The following is a 25,158-nucleotide window of genomic DNA, read 5'->3' as shown; positions in this document are numbered from 1 at the left end:
AAAAATGTGTTGTAAATCCTAACCCCTATACCTGTGATGGAGCCCTGGTGGTGCAGTGGTTAAGAGCTTGGCTGCTAACCAAAAGGTCAAGTTTTGAATCCACCAGCCACTACTTGGAAATCCTACAGGGCAGTTATACTCTGTCCGATAGGGTCATTATGAGTCGGAATTGACTCAACAGCAACGGATTTGGTTTGTTTTTTATCCCTGGGGTTATAATCCCATTGGAGGATGGGTTTTCTTTATGTTAATGTGACAGTATTAGTGTAGGGTGTGTCTTAAGTCAATCTCTTCTGAAATATTCAAAAGATCCCCTGTCATCAAATTGATTCCAACTCATAACGACCCTATGGGACAGAGTAGAACTGCCCCATAGGGTTTCCAAGGAGTGGCTGGTAGATTCAAACTGCCAACCTTTTGGTTAGCAGCCAAGCTCTTAACCACTGTGCCACCAGGGCTCCGTATTACTGATGGTACACCCAAATATCATGTCCCCTGCGAGGTGCTTAAGTTTCCTGGGAGTAGGACCTGAGTATAATCCTTATCTGTATCCCCAACCACAGAGCCCCGGGCACAGGAACTGCATTTCGTAAACAGGTAGAAAAAATGACATCTTTTAACTGTCATGTGCTAGATGTGCTTCGTCTATTGTGTCTACTTTTGGTACGAGGGAGGCAGGAGGTGGAGGGCAGAGAGAATGTGGAACGGGGGGAAGGAGGGGCCGTCAGAGCTTGCCACACCGCTCAGCAGAGGCAGAAACACTCTGTCCTGTCTACTGACCTGGACAGGAGACAAGAACAAAGAGGAGAACAAACTCCCTTTCCTGATGACAAGAATGGATCGTTTTACCTCACGCGGAGCTTGACGCTCCCAAATGTTTAGTCTAAGAGACGTACAAGCCAATCTCTGGCTGCCTTTGGGTCCTTCGCCTCGATGCTTCGTTCAAATTAAAATTTAGTACTGTATTTCCCAAATCCATTCAAGTAGCTTGTTTTAAATATTCCTATAAATCAATTTTTACTTGAAATTTTAAAAAGTGGTTCCTTTCTTCCACTTTGCAGCTAACCAAAACCCGAGTTGTTTTCTTTTTTGCTTTTTTGTGGTTTTATATATATATATATATATATATATATGTGTGTGTGTGTGTGTGTGTATAAAACAAAACATGGGTCAATTCAACATTTTTTAATGTACAACTCAGTGACAGTGGTTATGTTCATCATGTTGTGCAACCATTTCTGCTGTTTCCAAATTATTCCACCACCATTAATTAACAGAAACTCAGCGCCCCTTAAGAAATGATCCCCCCACTCGCTAGTAACCACGAATACACTTGGGTCTCTATACATTCGTGTACTTCACAGAAGTAGAAACACCCCAGTTCTTTAAACTCGTGCCAAACTTAAGCATGTCTCTAATTTTAAACCCTAATATGTACATATTCTCCACAGCTACACATCTAAGATATGGTAGGTGTGGACATACACGTGATGACTACAAAATGAAGGTTAGCACTCTGCGGGGATTTACACGGAGGCAACAGAGACCAAATCACTATGATGTACGGGAGTCAGACCGCCCACCCTATGACACACTCTCACAGCAAATTAAAAAAAAAAAAAAACCAAAAACCCATTGCTGTCAAGTCAATTCTGACTCATAGCGACCTTATAGGACAGAACAGAACTGTACCACACGGCTTCCAAGGAGCAGCTGGTGGATTCGAACTGTTGACCTTTTGGTTACTAAAGTCGCACTGAAATAACACTGGCAGGGGGAGGAGGGAGGAGACATAAGGGACAAGATCAAACTCAAGGAACACTCAGTTACCTATGGCTGAAATCTTCTAAAACATCCCCAGTAAGAGCAGCAAAACAAGAAATTGACAACTTACCCAACATATTTAAAGTCCCAATTGTATTGGTCTTTAACGTCTTGATAGGATTATACATGTAGTTTGGAGGGGAGGCTGGAGATGCCAGATGATATATCTGGTCAACTAAAAGAGACAAAATGGAACTATATCATTTCCAAGAAAAACACTAAAAAAATCTGAACTCCTAGAAACTGTACTGTAACTTCCACCAAAATTCTGGTTAACGTATTATTGTTCACAGAAACTAATTTACATTTCTAACCAGAAAAACTTTAAACAAAAATAGAAAGTCTAATTATCTGGCACCAAAAACATGTTCTGGGCCAATTATTTGAGCCTTGCTTTCCTCCAACTAGAGTCAATTTGATTATCGAGTTGATTTTTTTTCCCCGCAAAGATTTATCTCAGATAACGCCAGCATTCAAAACATAAGATGGATCTTCCTGACTGAGAATTAAGCATGAAAGTCTTAAGTAAACCATGTTTTATAATCTATGAAGTAAATCTGACACAAAAGCACAAAAGTATAGGAGAAAATGGCCTTCCACTTCATTTCTATGTATCCCACACTCCTAAAACCAGACCCTGAGATAATGGTTAAGGAAGGTGGTTTTTAAAGTCACGAGAACGGCAAAAGAATCTGGATTCTGCATAACTCCACTCCTGTAAAGGCATTAACTTTAGGACTCAAAAGCAAACCCACTGCTGTAGAGTCAATTCTGACTCATACTGACCCTACAGGACAGAGCACCGCCCCATAGGGTTTCCAAGGCTGCAATCTTTTCAGAAGCTGACTGCCGTATCTTTCTCCCATGGAGCAGCTGGTGGGTTTGAACTGCTGAACTCTAGGTTAGCAGCTGAGCGCTTAACCACTGCGCCACCAGGGCTCCTCTACTTTAAGATCATCCGGGGTCGCTATGAGTCAGAATCGACTCGACAGCAGCGGGTTTGGTTTTTGGTTTTGGTCCCCAAATCATCTACTTTCCTGGATCAAGTTACACCAAGCACACATCAGAAGGGTTGTTGTGGACTGAATTTCTTCCTGTGAAATGGCAGTGGTAGATAGCCAGGCAGGAGGGAAGTCACCCTTCTAGACATTTCTGTGCCATTTCATTCCATTTCAGCTACAGGTGAAAGGTAACACACCCACCATCCACAAGAGAGCCGAGGAATGGAGCTTTGAAATTAACCTCCCTTGCATCCAGCTTCTGCCCCCAAGCAACAGAGTACCAGCGAGGACCCTTCTCTGCCTCCTGGCCCTCCCCAGTTCCACCTCCTTGGTTCCTACCCACTGCCCCCCACCCTCCTCCCGTCCAGGCAATGCTATGATACATCAGGAGACTAAGTTTGCAGAGATGCCAGGCAAAACAGGCAAATTCGGGAAAAACAAAACCCAGTTCTCATGATGAATTCTCCGATCTAATTTTCTTAGCAAACACCCCCCTGCACATCCCCACTCACCACCTGTCCTTCTGAAAATCTCCTCTAATCTCCGGATGGCAGTGGGAACCCATGCGGTCACTTCCGGCATCCAGGACTGTTTCCCTGACACAAGCTCCCTGCCCAGCGGTGGGAGCTGGAGGATAAGTGCTTATCCTCACGCAAGCAGGCAGGACGGCAGCTCCCCACAGAGAACACTATACTATGATTGAGGTTAGCGCTCCGCGCTCCTTCTCATCCATGCTACTGGTCACAGGATTTTCTAGCCTGAGTGTGTAAGCCTGGGAGGCTTAGTGCAGTCACCTTAAGGCAAGAACTCGTCGGAAGCCAGGGGAAAACGCAACAGCCGGAGGATTCTATGGAGACAATATCTTTGGGAAGGGGCTTCAAGTTTGCCTAGGCCCAGGAAATCGCTAAGGCAGGTCCCTAGTAACTATATTTTTTTCCTATACCAGGAACATGCATCAAGGGAGACAGGAACAACATGTGAGACTGTAGGTTCTGATAACTGTGGGGCCTCTCTGCCATGTGTCTTAGTTATCTAGTGCTGCTGTAACAGAATTACCAGATGTGGACGGCTTTAACAGAAAAATTTATTCTCTCACAGTCTAGGAGGCTAGAAGTCCAAATTCAAGGGGCCAGCTCCAGGCGAAGGCTTTCTCTGTCTTTTGGCTCTGGGGGAAGGTTCTTGTCAGCAAACTTCCCCTGGTCTAAGAGCTTCTCAGCGCAGGGATCCCAGGTCCAAAGGAGGTGCTTCCCTCCTGGTTCTTCATTCTTGGTAGTAGGAGGTTCCTCCTCTCTCTGTTAGATTCTCTCTTTTATATCTCAAAAGAGAGTGACTCAAGATACAATCTAATCCTATAAATTGAGTCCTGCCTCATTAATGTAAATTACCTCTAATCCTACCTCATGAACATCACAGAGGTAGGATTTACAACATATGGGATAATCACATCAGACCACAAAATGGAAGACAATCACACAATACTGGGAATCATGGCTTAGCCAAGTTGACACATATGTCTGGGTGACACAATTCAATTCATAACACCATGATTGTTCTAGTGAATACTTGAGGTAATTAAAAAAAAAAGTCTTCCTATTTTAAAGTGGCACTTAAGTGAAAGCAGAAGAAAAAAGATTATTAGTGCAGTGGGGTAAATACTTTAACAAAGCTGAAGTCAGGAATAAATAATTTTGGTCTGGATATTTGTTCCCCTCCCTTTCTCAATCCTGGGTGTGTAAAAGCTGTGGTCCTAAGCCACTACAGTTCAGTCTAGAGAGTCTCTGTCCTTGCTCTAGGTTGAGAGCCCTGGCAGCACAGGTTAAGAGCTTAGCTGCTAACCACAGGATCAGCAGTTCAAATCCACCAGCCGTTCCTTGGAAACCCTATGGGGCAGTTCTACTCTGTCCTGTAGGGTGCTATGAATTGGAATCGACTCGACAGCAACAGGTTTGGTTTTTTGCTCTAGGCAGAGTTACCCAGAGAGGCTTTTGAAAGAAAGATGCCTGGGCCCCACCCACACAGCCTAACACAGATGCTCTACGCCAAGAAATTCAAGACCTTTAAATTCTCAACAACAACAAATAAATTTAAAAAAAAAACAACAAAGAACCAAGTTTGACAACTACCGAGTTAATTAAAAAATAGAATCAATGCTATAGAAAAAAAAAATCTCTTTAAGAGAACTAAGCAAACACAAATCTTTCAAAGCTGTCTGCCAATACACAAGTTAATGAAAGGATCTATCCAAACGAGAGGAAACCCCTGTGACTGCTCTCCCACCCCATGAGATATTTTGAGTTGAAAAACAGCTAAAAATAAAAAGCAGACAGAGATCCTATTATGCGAATTCTAAGTTAACATGATCTTTTTATTTTAATAAAGTCTCACAAAATCCCATAAATTCTGAGGCCATTTTATTTTTTCAAGTTTTAGAGTCTAACGTATAGATATGGCCAGTATGAAAATGCATCAGTTCTTACAAACTCTGCTTAAAAGTTCAAGGACTTGTTTAAGTAGCAGATCATCAGCTCTACCAGGTAGGCACTGTACTGCTTTCCTAGGGCGGCTGAAACATAGCACCACAAAGTAGGTGGCTTATCAGAATGGAAATTTATAGTCTAACAATTCTGGAGACGAGGAGTCCTAATTCAGGGTATCAGCAGGGCCGTGCTCTCTCTGAAGGATCCCGGGGAAGATCCCTCCTTGTCTCGCTCAGCTTCTGGCAGCCCCAGCCGTTCCCTGCTTACAGTTGCTGCATAACTCTACTGTCACCTGGCTGTCTTCCCTCTGTATTTGTCTTTGTCTCTTCTCCTCTTTTATAAAAGGACATCCGTCATCTACTCCAGTATGACCTCACGTTAACTGCTAACATCTTCCAAGACCCTGTTTCCAAACACAGTCATGTTCGCAGGTACCAGGCGTTAGGACTTCAACGCATCTTTTGGGAGGACACACTTCAATCCATAACAGGCATTGTTTTCTGTTTGCCAAAAGCCTTGTCACGCCTGCTGCCTCTCTTGAGTGGGACTCTGACAGATTCAAACCAGAAAAAATGTGGAGACCTCTTCAGCCGTTAACAGTAAACCACAGGGCACAACTAGGTTGTGCCTGCAACTTTAGTTTGCTTCCCACCTGATTTGCAAACCACAAGATGGGGCTGCCCCAAGTCTCTCAGACAGTGTAAATCAATTTGTATGGGTTGTGATCTTACAAAACAAATATTCAACACTCACTTTTACTCTTGAGGTAACAACATATGCAGGGAAAGAAAGACTGTGTTAACGACCAAGAGGAAAACAAGTCTGCCTTGGGGAGTGCATGGTAATTCCCTCACATCAAATAGAGGAATATTCCAACAGTAAACTGTATCCTTGTCTCTCACGTGCTCAAGTCCCAGCTTTCTTCTTCCAGGCGCAATTCAGACGTCAGTTTACATGGGAAGGCTTCTCACTGCCCCTAGTCAGAAACAGTCACTCCTACAACTTGCTGCCTGCACCTCTAGTTAACAATTACTTCATTCTGCCTTGTAAAGTGACTCATGTACACGTCTTCTTCACGAAACGATAAGCTCATTGAGCACAAGAAGCAAGCCTGTTTCTTCCTTATAATTCTCCACAGAGCTTTGCACTCCATGGGGAGGGCAGTGTTTCTCAAAGGGCAGACCCGCCTCAGTCACCTCGGAGTCTATACAGATGTGATTCCGGAGGCACTGCTACAGATTAGTTGCATCTGCATTTCTAAGTGGGCTTGGAAATCTGCAGTTTAAAACAAATATTCCTACATGATGCTCTGGCATGGTCCAGTCTAGGAACATTGTTCAAGAAAAGTTAGCCAAGTGAAGAGAGGAACCATAAACTGGGTCTTTTTTATCCAAAAGGATGTTCCATCCCTCACCCCTTTTTGAAAAACCATTTGACAGTTTAACCCTAACTGCTGCTTCCAGCCCACCTGTTTTTGACTGAATTGTGTCCCTCCCAAAATATGTGTCAACTTGGCTAGGCCATGATTCCCAGTATTGTGTGGTTGTCCACCATTTTGTCATCTGATCTGATTTGCCTATGTGTTGTAAATCCTGCCTCTATGATGTTAATAAGGCAAGACTCAATCTAAAAGATGACGTTTTGTCTTAAGTAAATCTATTTTGAGATATAAAAGTGAGAAGTGAGCAGAGAGACATGGGAACTTCATACCACCAAGAAACAAGAGCCAGAGGCTAGCGTGCCCTTTGGACCCGGGGTCCCTGTGCTGAGAAGCTCCTAGACCAGGGGAATACTGATGACAAGGACCTTCCTCCAAGAGTCAACAGAGAGAGAAAGGCTTCCCTTGGATCCGGCACCCTGAATTCATTCTTTTAGCCTCCTAGACTGTGAGAGAATAAGTTTCTCAGTAGCAACTCTGATGCATCCTATTTATGATGAACTTGTTACCAGTGTGAAAGACCACAGTTTCAACAGCCCCTCTTCTCCTATTATCACGTGCTCTGCCTGGAACGTTAACACACTGCAGGTCGTAATGACGGTAACTCCAGCTCTCCTCTTAAAAAGGAGGTTGCACCAGAGTCTGTTGATTAATTAATCTGGCAAGGAATTATGAAGAGGAGAGAAGGGGAGAAACTTCAGAACAAGCATAAAATAATCAGCAATGAGAAGTGTTATGCAAATACTAAGAAACACCAGTAACAACCAGCTCTAGAATGTAAATGAAGCAGCGAAGTTAACCCTCACAGACCAGAAACAAAAACCCTTAAAGCACGTCAGCTGTACAGTTCAAAGCACACCCAAATGAGCACAGCATTTAAAACTTTAAGTTGAGGACAGAGAGAGGAGGAAAAAGGTGAAAAGCCAGGCTTGCCCGTTCACTTGCTGGTGGTGTGTCTCTAGATGCTGACCGCCAAGTGAACCTACGGTAACCCTTTCACATTTACAAGGGCCGTGTGCTCAGCTAGTGAAATAAGACCCTTAAGAAATGAGCCTAAAAGAGTTCACATGAATTATCAAGGAAATGAAAAATTAAACAACAAAGCCAGCCATTTGTCCACGCTTTTTCACATAATTTCCTAAAACAGATGCAAAACAGCATTCCTCCAGGAGCACAAACATGCTATTTTTGTGTTGGGAAGAAGACAGACAAGGGGTGGAATAGCTGAGGCTTGCTCTGCCTTCCTGCAAATTCTGAGAAGGGAAAACCCAACTAGCCTAACCACAAATGAACTTCCTATATGGTTGTTTTTTTGCACAGGAGAAAGATGGGGCAGTCTGCTTCCGTAAAGGTTTACATACAGCCTTGGAAACCTTGCTGTGAGTCAGAATTGAGTTGAGGGCAGTGGTCTGGTTTCATTATGTGCTTTTCTTTTTTTTTTTAAGTTCCCTGGCTGGGGCAAACAGTTAACATAACTCAGCTGCTAACAGAAATCTTACAGGTTGGAGTCCACCCAGAGGTTCCCTGAAAGGCCGGGTGATCTACTTTAGAAAAATCAGCCACTGAAAGCCCTATGGAGCACAGTTCTGCTCTGACACCCATGGATTGCCATGAGTTGGAATCAACTTGCCGGCAACTGGTTTTTTTAGTATGTTTTTATGGTGAACTTTATTGTGCCTGAAATCCATGTAGTAAATGATACATAAATACGGAAGAAAAAAAAGTGTAGAAATTGAAAAACTATTAGGACAGCCCAAACCTAATGTTTAGAATCCATCACCAAAAAAATCCATTGTTATCTTCTACCAAGGGAAAATTCACATAAAAACTGACTGCACGTTTTGCAGCTCCCCGCTGATTTTTACTGTATTGAAAGTTCTTAATGTAGCCCAGTCTCCAACTTTGTACTTTGACCCATGCCACGTCCTACAGAATTTCCACCCTGATAAGGTCTAACTAAGGATTTTCACCTTGAAATTGAAGACTGTGGAAAAAATAAAAAATAAAACAGAGACATGGTTCTTTCTGTGAACTGGCATGTTTATCTAGTATACAGTAAAATGTCATCATGAAGATAGTCGCTACAGAGTTCTGTTTTTCTACAGTCCAAGCCAGGGACCTGGCATATATATTACTTACAAGATGTCACTCTCTACAACATGGAAATCCACAGCACAGCCTCAACCCTTATCCCTCAACACCAATATTTATGATGGGAAAAAGGATTTAAGACGATTTAGAGCTTTCCAAAGTGTACAGACCAAATTTCTCTTGGCATAAAGAAGTAATAAGAGTGGGATGCTGCCTTGACTTCATATCAAATAATATTTGCTTAATGCAAAGGTAAGACCACACATGCCAGAGGTCTGCCTTGGTCCCTGGGACCACGGGTTACCTTTTAGTGTTGCCAGCGTGTCAATTTCCTACACGCCAGTAACCAAGCCCACAGCAACTCCTGCAAACACTGGTGGGTTCACCTGTGATACCACCACAGTGAGGAAGCATTTATAATGCCCCGAGCTTCACATTAGAAAGTCTCCACAGCTCCAACTTAAACAGAGGAGGAAATCTGTACATTCTGCAGCCTCTGCTTTTTCTGTTTACATTTGCAATATAAACTGTAACTTGAGAAAGAAAATGTCTATATTGTAATTTAACAAAAATATTCTAATCAGAGCAGAACACCTCAAACGTCTACATAAATATGGATCCAGTACCCTTGGCAAACACTGCTTCCGTCCCACCTTGCCAGGTCAGCTCCAGGGTGTCTGGGTGCTAACTGCTCCAGACTCTCTGTTTTCCCTCTCTTGCTGTCTGCCCCTCTTGGCTTTTCACGGGATTTAGGCACCTGGGTTGAAAGTGGGCAACAGAAAGGGCTCCATGTCTTGGTTTCCTCACCTATGAAATGAGGATAATAATTACCTACCTCACTCGATTGTGAGAACTGAATTTCGTTAATCATATAAAGTGATTAGAATAGTGCCTGGAAGATAGGAAGTGTTCAGTGAGGGTTAGAGATTGTCATTTTTTGCTTTTATTTTCCTGAACGGCTTCTCCACAATTACAAGTTCCAGATATCTGATTATCTATGACAGCATAGTGGAGCCCTGGTGGCGCAGTGGTTAAGAGCTTAGCTGCTAACCAACAGGTTGGCAGTTTGAATCCATCAGCTGCTCCTTGGAAGCTGTGGGGGCAGTTCTACTCTGTCCTCTAGGGTCGCTATGAGTTGGAATATGGCAACGGGTTTATGAGAGTGTATCTCTGCTCCCTATAGAAATGCTGGTCTCAAGGTGCCTGTTTATGCAGATGGTGGGAAAGAAGATCAGGGAGGCTTCTGAGGAGGCACGGGTTCTACATATCAGGAGCCTAACCACATATCCTAAGATAATGACAGAAACGCAGACTGGATACGGGCTGCTTTCTGAAGCAAGGTTTATGATGGCCCCAAACTGCGAACAAGGTAAATATCCAACAATATAGGAATAATGAGATAAACTGTCATATGCTGGGGAATGTAGTATACTAGGAATAAAATAATATCGAGGATAAAAATGTCTCTATATAGAGATCTAATAAAGTCACACAATAGAATACTAAGCAGCCATTAAAAAAAAAATGGAGTAGGTCTCTATGTATGATATAGAAAGATCATCAAGATATAATAAACGGAAAAAAATAAGCAGCAGAGCAATATGTAATGTGCTGCATTCTCTGTAAAAAGAGAGAACTGTGAATACCTATTTGTATTAGCTGGTACACATAAAAAAACTCCAGAAGAATACAAAGAAATTATTGATAGCAGTTTCCTGCGGGGGCAGTGGCGGCATTATGAAATGGGACTATAGAAAACAGAGGCAGGAGGAAGACTTTTCATACACGATCTTTTTAATTTCTTTAAAAAATCTGAACAATATACCTATATTTCCTATCAAGCATGTTTTTATTTTTTTTTAAAAAGAATCACATTTAGAGAAATGACTGGATGTTAATAACAGGTTATATTTGGATAAGAGGATTAAGAAAAAAATTCTGTTTTTAAAAAATATTTTCCCAAATTTTCAACAAGTGTGCATTACTATTATTAGAGTATTTCTTGAAAAGAGAGAAGAATTTAAGATTCCTTTCCACCTTGTTCTTTATTAAATAATCTAATGTTTTCTTTCTCTTAACCAAATGGACTAAACCAGTTGCTCCTGAGTCGACCCCGACTCATGGCGACCCCGACTCAGTGGTGACCCCACGTGTGTCAGAGTAGAACTGTGCTCCGTAGAGTTCTCGGAAGTAGATCCCAGGCCTTTCTTTCAAGGCACCTCTGGGTGGACTTGAACCTCCAATCTTTCGGTAAGCAGGAGCATGATAACCATTTGCACCACCCAGGGACTCCAAAAAGAACATAACCCCAGTTCTAAGTGTTTCCTTCCTATTATACTTTATCTTTTAAGTGAGCTTTCAACTGAATGAGTATTTTACTTAGCTTCAGTTTTGAAGGCCCTTCCAAGAATCACACTTGGCGTTCTGTGCTTTACCAATCTGCCTATAAGACCACATGGGCTCTTCCTTCAGACATCCTGGCTCTCAGCAGGGCCCTCGCATGGCCAAGCGTTCATCCTCCAACCCTCTAGGCCGCAGCAAGGAGCCATCCCCAGCACTGAAATCCATTTTAGCTTCCTTGGTAGTTCTGTCATCTCACTCACAGAACCCACACACACCTGCTACCCCCCAACCTGGCTTCTCAGAAACCTCACCATGTCCTTAGCAGATGGGTTGGAAAGAGAGTTAACTTTACTCTTTCCAGAAGTAAGTATTTTGCAAGGTGGATTCGACATCCCAAATTGAAATGCCCTGGTTGGTAAAATCTAATCCAGAGTTCTTTTAAAAACAATAAAACACTCAGATTACGTTAGTTTAATGAGTGCTTATAGTTCCTCCCAATGCAATGATATCCCTTCTCTACACTTCAACCCAGAAAATACAGAATCCCCATTGTAACCCCTGTGATTTTTTGTGGTAACAGCACCTCTTGTCTTAACTGGTTTTATAATCCTTACTACCTGGCAGTCCCTGAATTCTGCAATACCCTGTTCTCGATCCTGATCCTCAATACACTGCAACTCCACTCTTCCTTTCCAATTCTACCACCACATTCTGTGTCCAGAACAATAGTAGCTGCTCATTAAAACGTAAAGTTAGAATAACATGGCTGATACCTTTGCTTCTAAAACACAATGGTTGTACTCTATAAACAGGAGAAAATCTGTGATAAAGGAAAATTAATGAAGTTGTTCTGAAGCTGCCAAATTAAGTGATACCATCGTTGCCTCAGTAATCCAAATAACTTGTGAGCCCCAGAAAAACAAACAACCAAAATAAATCCCACAAAATACTTCTCAAAGTTTAAGAACATCCCTGCTACCGTGTAAATGTGAGATCAACTAAAGTTTCCTTTATTGGGAAAAAAGACATTAAGAGATAGCATTATGTATAGAACAGTTGGGTGTATGTACTTTGTTATATACTTTGAGGATGATAATTTTACACTCTTATCAGGCAAAAAGGAGGCCTGGTGGCACAGTGGTTAAGAGCTTGGCTGCTAATCAAAAGGTCAGCTGTTCGAATCCACCAGCTGCTCCCTGGAAACCCCCTGGGACAGTTCTACTCTGTCCTATAGGGTTGCTATGAGTTAGAATCAACTTGATGGCAATGGGTTTTGTTTTTTGTTTTTTTTTGTGAGACAATGTGAAATGGAAGAAAGGGGAGGGGACATATCAAACGAACCTAATCTCATCAAACGCACGTTTTTGTCTTGATTTCAGAGGGAAAAATGGGGATTGTTATCTTAAAAAGCACAACAGTATCACCACAGCAAATCAAATGATACACTTCTTCACTGAAGAAGTTCAGAGTCAAGTGCACACTGTGGGGGCAGAGTGAAGGGCTGGGGGGACTGGGCGTGGGAGAAGGGGAGATTATCAAGTACACGGAAGAACACGATGCTAAGGCTGAGAACGCCACTGAAGGAGAAAGCTCGTCAGTAACAGAGACACCTGAAACTGTACAGGTGGAGAAATGCCTTCCGCTCTCCCAACATGAACGCTACTTGTGGGAGTTGACCACTTCGAGCCAAGGACAGAAAGTACTGAGCATGTATTGTATGACTCTGTTCAGTGTGTGTGTGTGTGTGTGTGTGCGCGCGCGCACATGTGTGCGGTGTGTGTGTGTGTGTGCGTGGTGTGTATGTGTGTGCACGTGTGTGGTGTGCGTGAGTGTGAGTATGACTCCTACACAGAGTCTATAGCCAGAAGCAATGGAAATGGTCTAGCCCAGCTATGAAGTATCAAAGCTCATAGTCAAAGCAGGTCATTTTCTTCGGAATATTCTAATTTTACTAAATTTTGGTTTCTCTATGGTATTTAAATTACATAATCAATAGTTTCAGTCAACAAACATTTATTGCCATGCACAAAAGAGAATAATAATAACGACAGCTATCATTTAGGGAGGATTTACTCCCCGAACTGGCCAGGCACTGCGCTAAGCCTTTACATTAGTCTCCTATTGTTGCCCTAACAAATTACCACAAATGCTGAGATTTAAATGGCATCCGTTTATTAGCTCACAGCTCAGTAGATCAAAAGTCCAGGGTTAGTGTAGTTCACTGGATTTCTGTTCCGAGTCACACAAGACTGAAATCAAATCAGCAGCAAGGCTGCATTGCTTTCATCTGGGCATGAACTGGCTTCCAAACTCATTTAGGTTGTTGGCAAAATTCAGTTCCGTGAAGCTGCAGGACTGAGGTCCCTGTTTCCTTGCTGGCTATCAGCTGGGGGTCATTCTCAGATCGTAGAGGCTGTCTGCATTCTCTAGCTCACCAAACCAAAAACCAAACCCACTGTTGTCGAGTCGATTTGATTCCGACTCATAGCAACCCCACAGTTTCTGAGGCTGTAAATCACTACCGAAGCAGACTGCTACATTTTTCTCCCGTGGAGCCGCTAGTGGTTTCGAGCCACTGACCTTTTGGTTAGTAGTCAGTCGCTTTAATCACTGTGCCACCGAGGCTTCTTTCACACAGCCTTTTTTAAAGCTACAACAGGTCTTGGATGTCCCCTCCTGCCTCGTCTCTCCAATACATCTCTTCTGCGGAATCTCTAACTGGTCTTCTTCTTCTGGTTTTAAGGGCTCATGGGATTACCTTGGAGCCCTGGTGGCAGAGTGGTTAAGAGCTCAGCTGCTAACCAAAAGGTCAGCAGTTTGACTCCACCAGCCGCTCCTTGGAAACCTTATGGGGCAGTTCTACTCTGTCCTATAGGGTTGCTGAATCGACTCGATGGCACTGGGTTTGGTTTTTTGGTTTTGGTGATTACATTCAGCCCTCTCAGATAATCCAGGATAGTCTCCCTATCTTACATTCAGATGATTTATAACCTTAATTCCATCAGTCAAGTCCCTTCACAGCAGTACCTAGATTAGCCTTTGACTAAATAACTAGGGGAGGGAGGCCTGGGGGACACAGCTTCAGAATGCTGTCTACCCCAGCCTTGTTACATGTGTTACCTCAATTACCCCTCAAGGCAGCCCCAAGGAAGTCTAAGTGGAAAGTGAGCCAATTCATCTATTATCTAAATAATTCATTTCACTCTACAAAAATTACACCTAACCCCAAAATACATCTCAGACAGATTACTATTTAAATGTTAAAAAATGGAACAAAAAACACCATGGTTGAATATTTACCTAATCTTGGGACGGTTACAGCCTAAAAGAAGAAGAAATAGCAATGGGGAAATGAACAGATAATACTATATAAAATTAAAAAATTTCAATGAAATTAAAAGGCTAATTAAAATGCTGCTTTTAAAACCTTTACAGGCTTTCTTCCTTTCCCTGCTCCCAAATTTTAAGTGTGGCTGGAGATGTGGGGGGAGATGCTAAGTATGTGTCAAATGGCTAACATGCTATTATACAGAATACATACTGAAAGCAAACAAAAAAACTGGGTAAGAGAAAATAAATGATTTGGATTTCTTTTACAACTTAACGTGTTAGAAAATCTCTTTTTAGTAACCAAAGAAAGGAAACTGAATCATTGGTTTTCTATCAAATTAGCGACGTATTTTTATTAGTTTAAGATAATGCTCATTTGTCACTGATGTAGAAGTGAAACAGAAATCATCAGACAATGATGTAGACATACTAGTGTTTGGTTCATATTTGGACTTTTTTTTACTAAGAAAATGAAATTCTAACACAGATATTTATAATAAAGCACTAGAAAATTTAAAATAAGGATAAGATTACATCCTCATACAACAGAATATCAGTATTACTCAGCCATTAAATTGACTCTTTCAGACACTTTTTAATGACATAGGAAAATATGCACAATTTGGTAATAATGGAAAATAGCACAATGCAGGAGGAGGCAGGCAGAATAATAGCTTTGGAGTCAGACAACCTGAGGCCAAACTGTGGACCTGCCACGTAATAGCCTGTAACTCCGGGCAGATCAAGGCCCAATCCTAGTTTTTCATATATATATAGATGGGGACGATACAACTTACCTCTCAGAGCTATGGTCAGATTTAAACAAAAATAAATGCAAAGCCTGTGTGAGCCTAACCTATTGCTGTTGAGTCGATTCCGACTCATAGCGACCCTCTAGGACAGAGTAGAACTGTCCCGTACGGTTTCCAAGGCTGTAATGTTTACAGAAGCAGACTGCCACATCTTTATCCCACGGAGCGGCTGGTGAGCTTGAACCACTGACCTTTCAGTTAGCAGCCGAGCACTTAACCACTGCGCCACCAGGGCTCCTTGTCTGAGCCTAAGCAACCAACTAAATCACCTGATGGCAGTTCTTATCAGTACGACTTAGACAATCTTGGAGAAGGGAGACCTTTTAAAGTCCATCTAAGACTCCCAAACCGTAATTCCTTTAAAGTGGCAACGTTATTACTGGGCTTTACAGAGTTAAATGTGGGATTTCATTATTAATTCAGCATTCTAAATTGGCTAATAACCTATAAGAGGCGAAAAGTAACTGCGCAGATGGGGCCGGCATCAGACTTGCTGATCAACAGGGATGTGTACTACACAAGTCCTACCTCAACAGATCCGTGGATTTCAAAATCAAAGGTGCCATGGAATACTGAAGATAAAAGCCATTTGCACCTTATAGCCATTCTTTAGTACAGAAACGAGAAGAGTGCCTTGAACACAATAAGACCACTTCAAAAATAACAGACAACACAACATTAAATGTGGCTGATTAAAACGGCTTACCTTCCACAATCTAGCTGCTCTGGCGGGCCACTCATCAAAGTTCAAAATAATCATAGGGTACTATTTTCAGAAAAACCACAGGCATTTTCACTCACCTTCAATGTAGAGGGGTTCTACAACGTCGTGGTTAATGAGCTCAAAGTTCTCGTGGCCAATCCAGTGTTCCACGTTTCTCTTCCTGCCCGTGAAGAAGTTGTCCACCACTGTCACCTCGTGCCCATCCATCATTAGTTTGTCAGTTAGGTGGGAACCCACAAACCCTGCACCTCCGGTTATCTGCAGTAGGTCCGTGTGCATAAAACATTCCCAGAAAAAAACACAAGAGGACATGATGAAGGCAGACTTTACAGAGTTACAACTTGGGTGCCCAAAAAACCAAACCAAACCCATTGCTGTCGAGTCGGTACCGACTCATAGCGACCCTACAGGACAGAGTAGAACTGCCTCACAGGGTTTCCAAGGAGCGGCTGGTGGATTCGAACTGCCGACCTTTTGGGTAGTAGCCAAGCTCTTAACCACTGCGCCACCAGGGGTCCATCTTGGGTGCAGCCACACTTAAAATTTGGGAGCAGGGAAAGGAAGAAAGCCAGTAAAGGTTTTAAAAGCAGCATCTTTGTTCTTACTCCAGAGCAGTAAGTCATACTATCTCAAAGCTTCTAAAAAAAAATCCATTGGCGTCAAGTCAATTCCGACTCATAGCAACCCTAGAGGTCAGAGCAGAACTGCCCCATAGGGCTCCCAAGGCTGTAATCTTTACAGAAGCAGACTGCCACATCTTTCTCCCGTGGAGCAGCTGGTGGATTAGAACCGCTGACTTTTCGGTTAGCAGCAGAGTGCTTAACCACTGCACCACCAGGGTTCCTTCCAAACGTGTAAGTAACCTAAAAATTAAACACTATCACTCAGTAAATAATACAGAAAACATAGTCCTTACAATTTTCAGAACATTTTCCTTGACACAGCATTTTATAGTATTAAAAGGTTCTTGTCTTATGATGGAAGCCCTGGTGGTGTAGTGGTTAAGAGCTATGGCTGCTAAACAAAAAGTCAGCAGTATGAATCCCCCAGGTGCTCCTTGGAAACCCTATGGGGCAGTTCTACTCTGTCCTATAGGGTCTCTGTGAGTCGGAATCAACTTGACGGCAATGGGTTTGGTCTTTTTTGGTTTTGTCTTATGACAGATATGATATGTTGTACATTACTTATATAGTTCTAATATTACTACTGCAAAGTTAACAATTACTTTTTAAAAAAATCAGCAGTAAAATGCAAAGACTTGGTGAACTACCAAAAAAGTATGCTGACATTTAAACTGGGCTAAAAAATGTCACAAAAAACTAGTATCTTTCAAATTGTCTATAAGAACAAATTAATAAAGAATAGGTGCTGTTTGTGGACTGAAGTCCCAAATGATGAAGTTTCTGGGTTTGGTTAACGTCTGAACAGGAACGCCAACACCATGTAGTGATGACTCTCCACCCAAACGATCCAGCTGACAGGGGTCACAACAGGAGTTCAGCAACAACATGTTTTCTTAAACCTTAAACTACAACAAATGGGAAAAGCCAATTACGTCTTTAAATATAAAAAGATTTTATTCAAATTATATAGTATAATTGGAAGGGGCTAGATAGAAAGTACTTCATTTTGGGAAAGGGCATTGGGGGTAGGAGAGAAAAGAATACCCACAGAAAGCACAATTTTGCATGTGAAACTATATTCTCTACCCTATTCCATTCTCCACTATGCCTTCTCTGCATTAGCAAAATTCTAGTTCACCCCATGTTTCAAACTAAAAGAATTACCAGTAGGAGAAACACCAACTCTTTTAACCTAAAATAAAAACACATAAACCCTTATAGGTCTATGGTTTAAAACTATTTAATTCACCCTCTGTTCAAACAAAATCTCAGAAATAATTACAATGTTTGTAACAGGTGAAAGCAAAGATGTCCAGGGTAAGGAAGACTGACAACATCAAGCCTGTCCCAAGAAGAACTATTCCTCAACCACCAAACACATATTCATATGTACTTTGATGAAAATATTAACATAATGGTTTAGAACGTGAATGGTTGAGAAAGCAGTCCTGCTGGTCACCAACTTCCATTGAGCTAAATGCATTCTTTGCTGAGAGCACCTTAGATTTTTCTAATCCCCTTTGCTTTACAGATAAGAACTGACTCCCAGAGAAGTTGAGTTTTTGATCAAGATCACTAGTAAAGGTAGAAAAACCTAGAGTTTTCCTAATTACATATTCTCTCCACTATCTGTCAATTTGCTAGTTCGTGTTTTATCTTTAGACTCCTACATTTTATCTGTATGCCTGAACAATGGCTATGAAAAAAGATTTCCAGAAAAATAACTGATTGCAAATTTGGCTCGCTACTAGATCTTAACTCAGGGGGAGGGATGTCATTTTATTTTACCTTCATTTTACTGCATTTTTCTAACTGTTCTAGTTTTTTAATCAGAAAACCTATCTTCTTAGATAGAAATTTAACCACTTTTAATGTAACTCTATATCTATATGCAAATGTTTATTAAAATAAGAGGTTCTGTTTCACTTTATCACTATCCCTGAAATACCTAGCTGTCAGCTCAGAGCTAGCAGAAATGCAGTGTACTGAATTGTACATGGTTGCCTCCAACATTTCACTACTTTCAGTAGTGGCATAAAATTATTTGAAGCACTTCAGTCTTGATTAAAATGCATTTGAAGTGTTTTTCGTGAGTAATTCCCTTCTATCTAAAATATTTGGGGATTTATGTAACATAGCTGGATGGTTATAAAAAATTTTTTCCTAATCAATTTCAGGCCATTAGGCAAGCATTTAAAATAGAAACAAAACTGAAGGTGGCTTAGCACTTAACAAAGCCTCCTCAGAAAAACTAATCACCAAACTCAAGCATACCCTTTGAATAACAAGGAGCTAACACCTAAAAGATGGTAGAAGAAGAGACTTTAACACCTCTTACAACGAAATGAATTAGAAGAATTTACGCAGACTTGCATGAGCTCATTTCGATGTATTCTTACTTCTTGCTCTTGTGGGTGCTAACAGGCAGCTAAAGTGGTCTAGTTCAAGGTCAGCATTCAAACTCATGGCCGCTCAGCAAATTAGCAAAAAGAATGAACTTCCGAACAAACCTCTTCATTGTGTTAAGGCTTCAACAGTTACTGACAAGGCTTTAAGTTTTAGCAACAATATATTCACATTCCAGAAGCAGGCAACAAATGACTCTACAATGTGGTTTAACCTATGAGATGTCAGATGATTGAAAAACACCAAGTCCATTTGTTGTGGTTATTTGAAAAGTGAAGTAAACTCTATAGCACTCAGCATCAAGAGGATAATCATCTCGTGTGGAAGGACTTTATTATTATGAGTAAAAATAACCCTTGCAAGACTGCAAGGTTTGTACATCAGTGTAGTCATCAGATTTTCTAACCAAACTGACACACGGCAGCAAAAAGATTATAAAAATTAACTTCTCTCTGCTACCAGCGACACTGATATATTTCTCAATTCTTGTTCAAGTGCATACGCATTTTTGATGAGACAGAAATAACCCAAAAAGTTGAGTACACAAGGGTAACAGACTGCAGAGTCTGCTCAGGGTGAGATTTATGCAAGCCATCTCAAAACTGCAAGCGACCTTCTATAACTTCTAGAAGAAAAGGGAGGTTATGTGGGGAAACAAACTGACATTCATGCAGGAGTAAAACTATTGTTTTGGTGATTGGGATGCATGGTCTTAAAACATAGATGATGGCGAAAAGAACAATAACCAAAAACAACTTTGTGTACTAACCATTTATATATCAAGGACACAGACAAAAAATTTTCTTGTGGAATAGCAATGGAAGCAGTACCACAAACGTCTTCCCCAGCAAAACAACCATGATTGGTGAACATGATTAAAAAATAAAACAAAATAAAAAAAACAACCATTTAAAGTCTCTGAATACAACAAATGAAGAAATGTTTACTTAAGACCTAAGAAATCTTGGTAAGGAGAGCAAGTCTGTGGCACTTGAGCCATGCTCCACTCCTACTCCCCCACCAGTGACAGGTCAGTAAACACAGAAAAAGCTTTTAACAAAAAGGAACACCCCTTCAGATAAAAAACACTCAACAGAACAGGACTAGAAGGGAACTTCCCTAGCCTGATAAAGAGCAGCTACGCAAAAACCACAGATAAACATTAAATATCATACTTCATGTTGAAAAGACGGTGCTTTCTCCCGAAGATTAGGAACAAGACAAGCAGGTCTGCTCTTGCCATTTCTACTCAACATTATACTAAAGGTTCTAGTCGGGACATTTAGGCAAGAAAATGAAAGAAAAAGTATTCATATTGGAAAGGAGGAAGTTAAAATACCTCTATTTGCAGAAGACATGATCTCATATATAAAAAATCATAAGGAATCTATTAAAAACTATTAGAATTAACCAATGTGTTCAGCGAGGTTGTAGAATACAAGATTAATATACAAAAATCAATTGTATTTCTATACACTTGCAATAAGCAATCCAAAAATGAAATTAAGTAAACAATTCCATTTACAATAGCATCAAAAAGAATAAAATACTTGGGAATAAATTTAACAAAAGAAGTTCAAAACTTTTTCTCCGGAAATTACAAAAAAATTGTTGAAAGACTAAAGAAGATCTAAATAAATGGAAAGACATCTCATGTTCATGGACTGGAAAACTTAATGTTGTTAAAATGGCAATACTCCCCAGATCAATTTACACATAGATTCATGGTAGTTCCTATCAAACGCCCAGCTGACTTTTTTTGCAGAAATTGACCAGCTGATCCTAACATTCATATGCAAATAGAAGGGATACAGAACAGCCAAAATAATTTTGAAAAAGAAGAACAAAATTGGAAACTACACTTTCCAATTTCAGATCTTACGAAGTCACAGTTATCAAGATTATGTGGGACTGGCATAAAGATAGACATGCAGGTTGATGGAATAGAGAGCCCAGAAAATACTTACATTTATAATCAATTGATTTTTGACAAGGTTGTCAAGACAATTCAATGAAGAATGATTAGTCTTTTCAACAAAGGAGTCTGGGACAACTGCATATCCAAATGCAAAAGAATGAAATTGGAACTCTACCTCACACCATGTTAAAAAAAATTAACAAAAAATGGATCGCAGACCTAAATATAAGAACAAAACTATAAAATTCTTAGAAGAAAACACAGACATACATGTCTGTAACCTTTGGCTAGGCAATGACCTCTTAAACACGACACCAAGCATAAGCAACGAAAGAAAAAACAGACTTCAGTAACATTAGAAACTCCAGTGTTTCAAAGGATATAATCAAAGAAGTGAAAAGACAACCTAGAGAATGGGAGGAAATACTTACAAATAATATATCTGATATCTAGAACATGTAAAGAACACTTACAACTCAATATAAAAAAGAAAAATAACACGATTAGTGGATTAAATATCTGAATAAAAATTTCCCCAAGGAAGAGATATAAATATGGCCAAGAAGTACGTGGCTGACAGTATTAGCTGCCAGGGAAATGGAAATCAAAACCACAATGAGATACCACTTCACACCTGCTAGGAAGGCTAGAATCAAAAAGACAGATAAATAACAATAGCAAGTGTAGATGAGGATGTGGAGAAATTGGAACCTGCTGGTGACAATACAAAATGATACAGCTGCTTTAGAAAACAGTCTGGCAGTTCCCAAAAAGGTTAAACCTGCAGTTACCATATGACCCATATAATGAATGGATAAATAAAACGTGGTATATACATACAATGGAATATTATTTTGCAATAAAAAGAAATGGAATACTAATACATGTTACAACATGGATAAACTTTGAAAACGTAATGCCAAGTGAAAGAAGCCAATCACCAACCACCATATAGTGTATGATTCAGCTACATGAAATATCCAGAACAGCAAATCCATACAGACAAAAAGCAGATTAGTGGTTGCCTAGTGCTTGGGATGTAGAGGAATTTGGGGGAAATAAGGACTGACTGCTTACGTGTATGGGGTTTCTTTATAGGGTGATGAATATATTCTGAAACTGGTTGTAATAGTGGTTGCACAAGTCTGTGAATATACAAAAAACCACTGAACTGTACACCTTAAATGAGTGAACTGTATGGTATATGAATTGCATCTCAATAAAGTAGCTATTAAAAAGAAAAGAACACAAAAACGTCAACCTCTTTGTATACCCTTTCTATGCAATAGTTAAATGGGCTTCTTTCACTGGTGAATTTATATAGATGCTTAACAAGTAGATTAAGAACCAGCATGTTTATCAAAATGTTCTATGAGCCAGAAAAGTTGAAACACTACTACTCTGGAAAACAGCTCCACATTTCCTCAAGAAGTTAAACACAGGATTACCATATAATCCAGTATTCCCACTCCAAGGTGGAAAATACCCCCAAAATTGAAAACGTATGTCCACACAAAAACTTGTACCTCTATGTTTACAGTAGCACTATACATAACAGTCAAAATATAGAAACAACCCCAAATCTCTATCAATTCAAAAATAAACAAAATGTGGTACACAACCATGCAATGAAATATTACTCAACCACAAAAAGGAATGAAGTACTCCTAGATGCTACAACATGGATGAACCTTGAAAACATTAAGCTGAGTGAAAGAAGTCAGGCATAAAAGACCACATATTATATGATTTTATTTTTATGAGATGTTTAGGAAAATCCAGAGACAGAAAAGAGATGAGTGGTTTCCAGGGGCTGGGGAACAGACAATGAGAAGTGACTGTGAATGGGTAAGGGGCTTCTTTCTGGGGTGATGGAAGGGTTTTGGTATTAGATTGTGGTGTTGTTGCACAATTCTGTAAATATACTAAAAATCACGAACTATACACTTTGGAGGGGTGAATTTTATGGTATGTGAGTTGCATTCAACAACAAAAAAAGAACATTTCTTAACATTACAACTACTAATCAGATGTGCAAACTTACCAAAATTCGCTTACGGTCCTTTTCTGATAAAAATTTTACTGGCGGGTATTTCTGGGTGAAGCTGTATAACATGAAGAGATTTAAAAAAAAAAAAAAAAATCAGAGAGCTCATGTGAATATTTTCTCCACTGACCATCAAAATAAATGCCAGATTTTGAAAATGCTACTTCTCGCTACTTCTCTCTACCACAAAACAAGCACACTGGGAACCAAAGAGTCACTGGCCAGCCTGAATTCAGGTAGCATTGAACCTACTCCTTGTTTGGGTTATGACTTGACATTGTACCCAGGAAAAGCCGAGGAGGCACCAACTCCACCAGTTCAATGAACAGCACAACATGAGGGAGGAGGAAGGATTCTCAAAATGTTATTTCAGGGCCCGGAACAAAGAGAGCAGCTGCATGAAGTCACAGCCCCCATGCAGGAGACTGTGTCGAGTAAGAAAGGAAAATATTAACCAAGTTTCTTCACCCTTTTCTGGGCATTTTTCATATTCCATCATCCCCCTTCCTGCACCATGCACCTGGGCAAAACGATATGGCATCAACACTCTCTGGGTCTCATGGTCTTCTCTGAACCTATCTTAAGTCTCACATCCACCTTATTTTTCAATGCCCTCTCAGCTCCCCTAAAGGTGTCATGGGTCCCCAATCCACAATGATTTTCCAGAAGTAAGGCGGTATAACTGGCATATAAAACATTAAATGAGAGTTAATAAGGGAAGATTTGAAATACCTATTCTCAAAGTGGTCCAGTCAGAAACAAAAATCCTTTAAGTAAAATCAGAGGAATCAGCTTAATATTTATTTTAACTGCAGAAGCACTGGGGCAGGAGGCACTGTTTCCAGTCCCTGGTCCCGGCATGAACACAGTGCTAGGATACGAATGCACTTCCTTAATGACTGCTGAAGTGAACAGAGCATGACAGATCATTATGCAGAAGACCTTGAAACAGGTTCACATTCTCAACTTCTGAAAGACTGGAAGCATGCTTACATTGGAGCAGAAGGGCTTTCTTTTGCCATGTAGAAGTAATTCCCCTATTAAGAGCTTACACATTCTTACAAGGTCAAGTCACTGCTGCAGACTAGAAAAACAGGTAGGCATGTGGGAGAGGCTGAAGGAATGGGTGAGAAAGAATCCTCGCCTTCTCCCTTGTTAGCTCTATGACCCCAGCGCAAGACACCTAACAGCTTCTCAGGGCTTCCTACTGTGTCAAAACCAAACCCGTTGCCAACCCACGGCGACCTTATAGAACAGAGCAGAACTGCCCCATACGGTTTCCAAGGAGCGGTTGGTAGATTCGTACTGCCAACCTTTTGGTTAGCAGCCGAGCTCTTTATATAACTACTATGCCGCCACCAGGGCTCCTTCTGTCAAGGGAGGTGATAACAGCACCTGCTTCACCGGGTGCTGGGATCAAGGACTGTCGAGTCTTTAGCACAGCACCCAGCCCATGGGAAGTAGCACTTCTGTCAACTCATCTACTTGTTCAGCTGGGAAATGGCAAAGTAACTCCTACCATCTTCTGCGAAGCACCCCTCAGACCTGTTCCAATTGTCCCCTGATCTTCTCTGAGCTCCCCACATCCATGACTCCAGCCTTAACTCCAGAAGTTCCACACCACAACTAAACTTCTCTTTCTTCCCAGCCTGGCCCTCTCCCTACCTTCCCACCTGCCCAGCAGCACAACTACTCTTTAGGACTGTGGCAGAAACACTGGCACCATCTTTGACTCGTCACTTTCTTTCATTCACTGTGGAAGTTCACGAGAAACAAAATTCTCTACAATCTCTATGATCAGAGAAAGTGTCACAGGGCAAGGGGGATTCCAGCTGAACACTGAAAAATGAAGTGGAGAGAGAGGAAACTATCGAGTAAGACCAGGACGTACGCATCAGAGGCAGTGAGAACACCAACGTGCCCACTGAAGCGGACTTTATTACTGCTAGCTTAGAGTAGCGCCAGTCTGAAAGCTCAAAATCAAATTTGAGATGCCATTTATACCATAAAGAAAACAAACAGCTTTTTTTTTTGTTTTTTTAAAGTAGGAAATATACTTGGAAGAAATAAAACTTAAGCAAAAGCATAAATCGTCTGACACACATGGTTTCCGGTGTAGGATGG

General features: G+C 40.9%; 1 protein-coding gene across 1 annotated transcript in view; it reads right to left on the bottom strand.

The window, feature by feature from the left end:
• Positions 1 to 25,158, bottom strand: part of UXS1 (UDP-glucuronate decarboxylase 1) — a 111,293-nt gene that overhangs the window by 46,529 nt on the left and 39,606 nt on the right. Inside the window, exons 5-7 of the mRNA XM_012555736.2 lie at positions 23,032 to 23,092; positions 16,118 to 16,298; positions 1,895 to 1,999 (exon numbers count right to left, since the gene is read on the bottom strand). Of these exons, the coding sequence (XP_012411190.1) occupies positions 1,895 to 1,999; positions 16,118 to 16,298; positions 23,032 to 23,092 (347 nt within the window). The remainder of the gene's footprint in view (positions 1 to 1,894; positions 2,000 to 16,117; positions 16,299 to 23,031; positions 23,093 to 25,158) is intronic.

The sequence above is a fragment of the Trichechus manatus genome, unplaced genomic scaffold, assembly GCF_000243295.1.
Source record: "Trichechus manatus latirostris isolate Lorelei unplaced genomic scaffold, TriManLat1.0 scaffold00004, whole genome shotgun sequence".
NCBI classification, from domain to species: Eukaryota; Metazoa; Chordata; class Mammalia; order Sirenia; family Trichechidae; genus Trichechus; species Trichechus manatus.
Note: the sequence above shows the minus strand (reverse complement) of the source record. Positions and strands in the feature narration are given on the sequence as shown.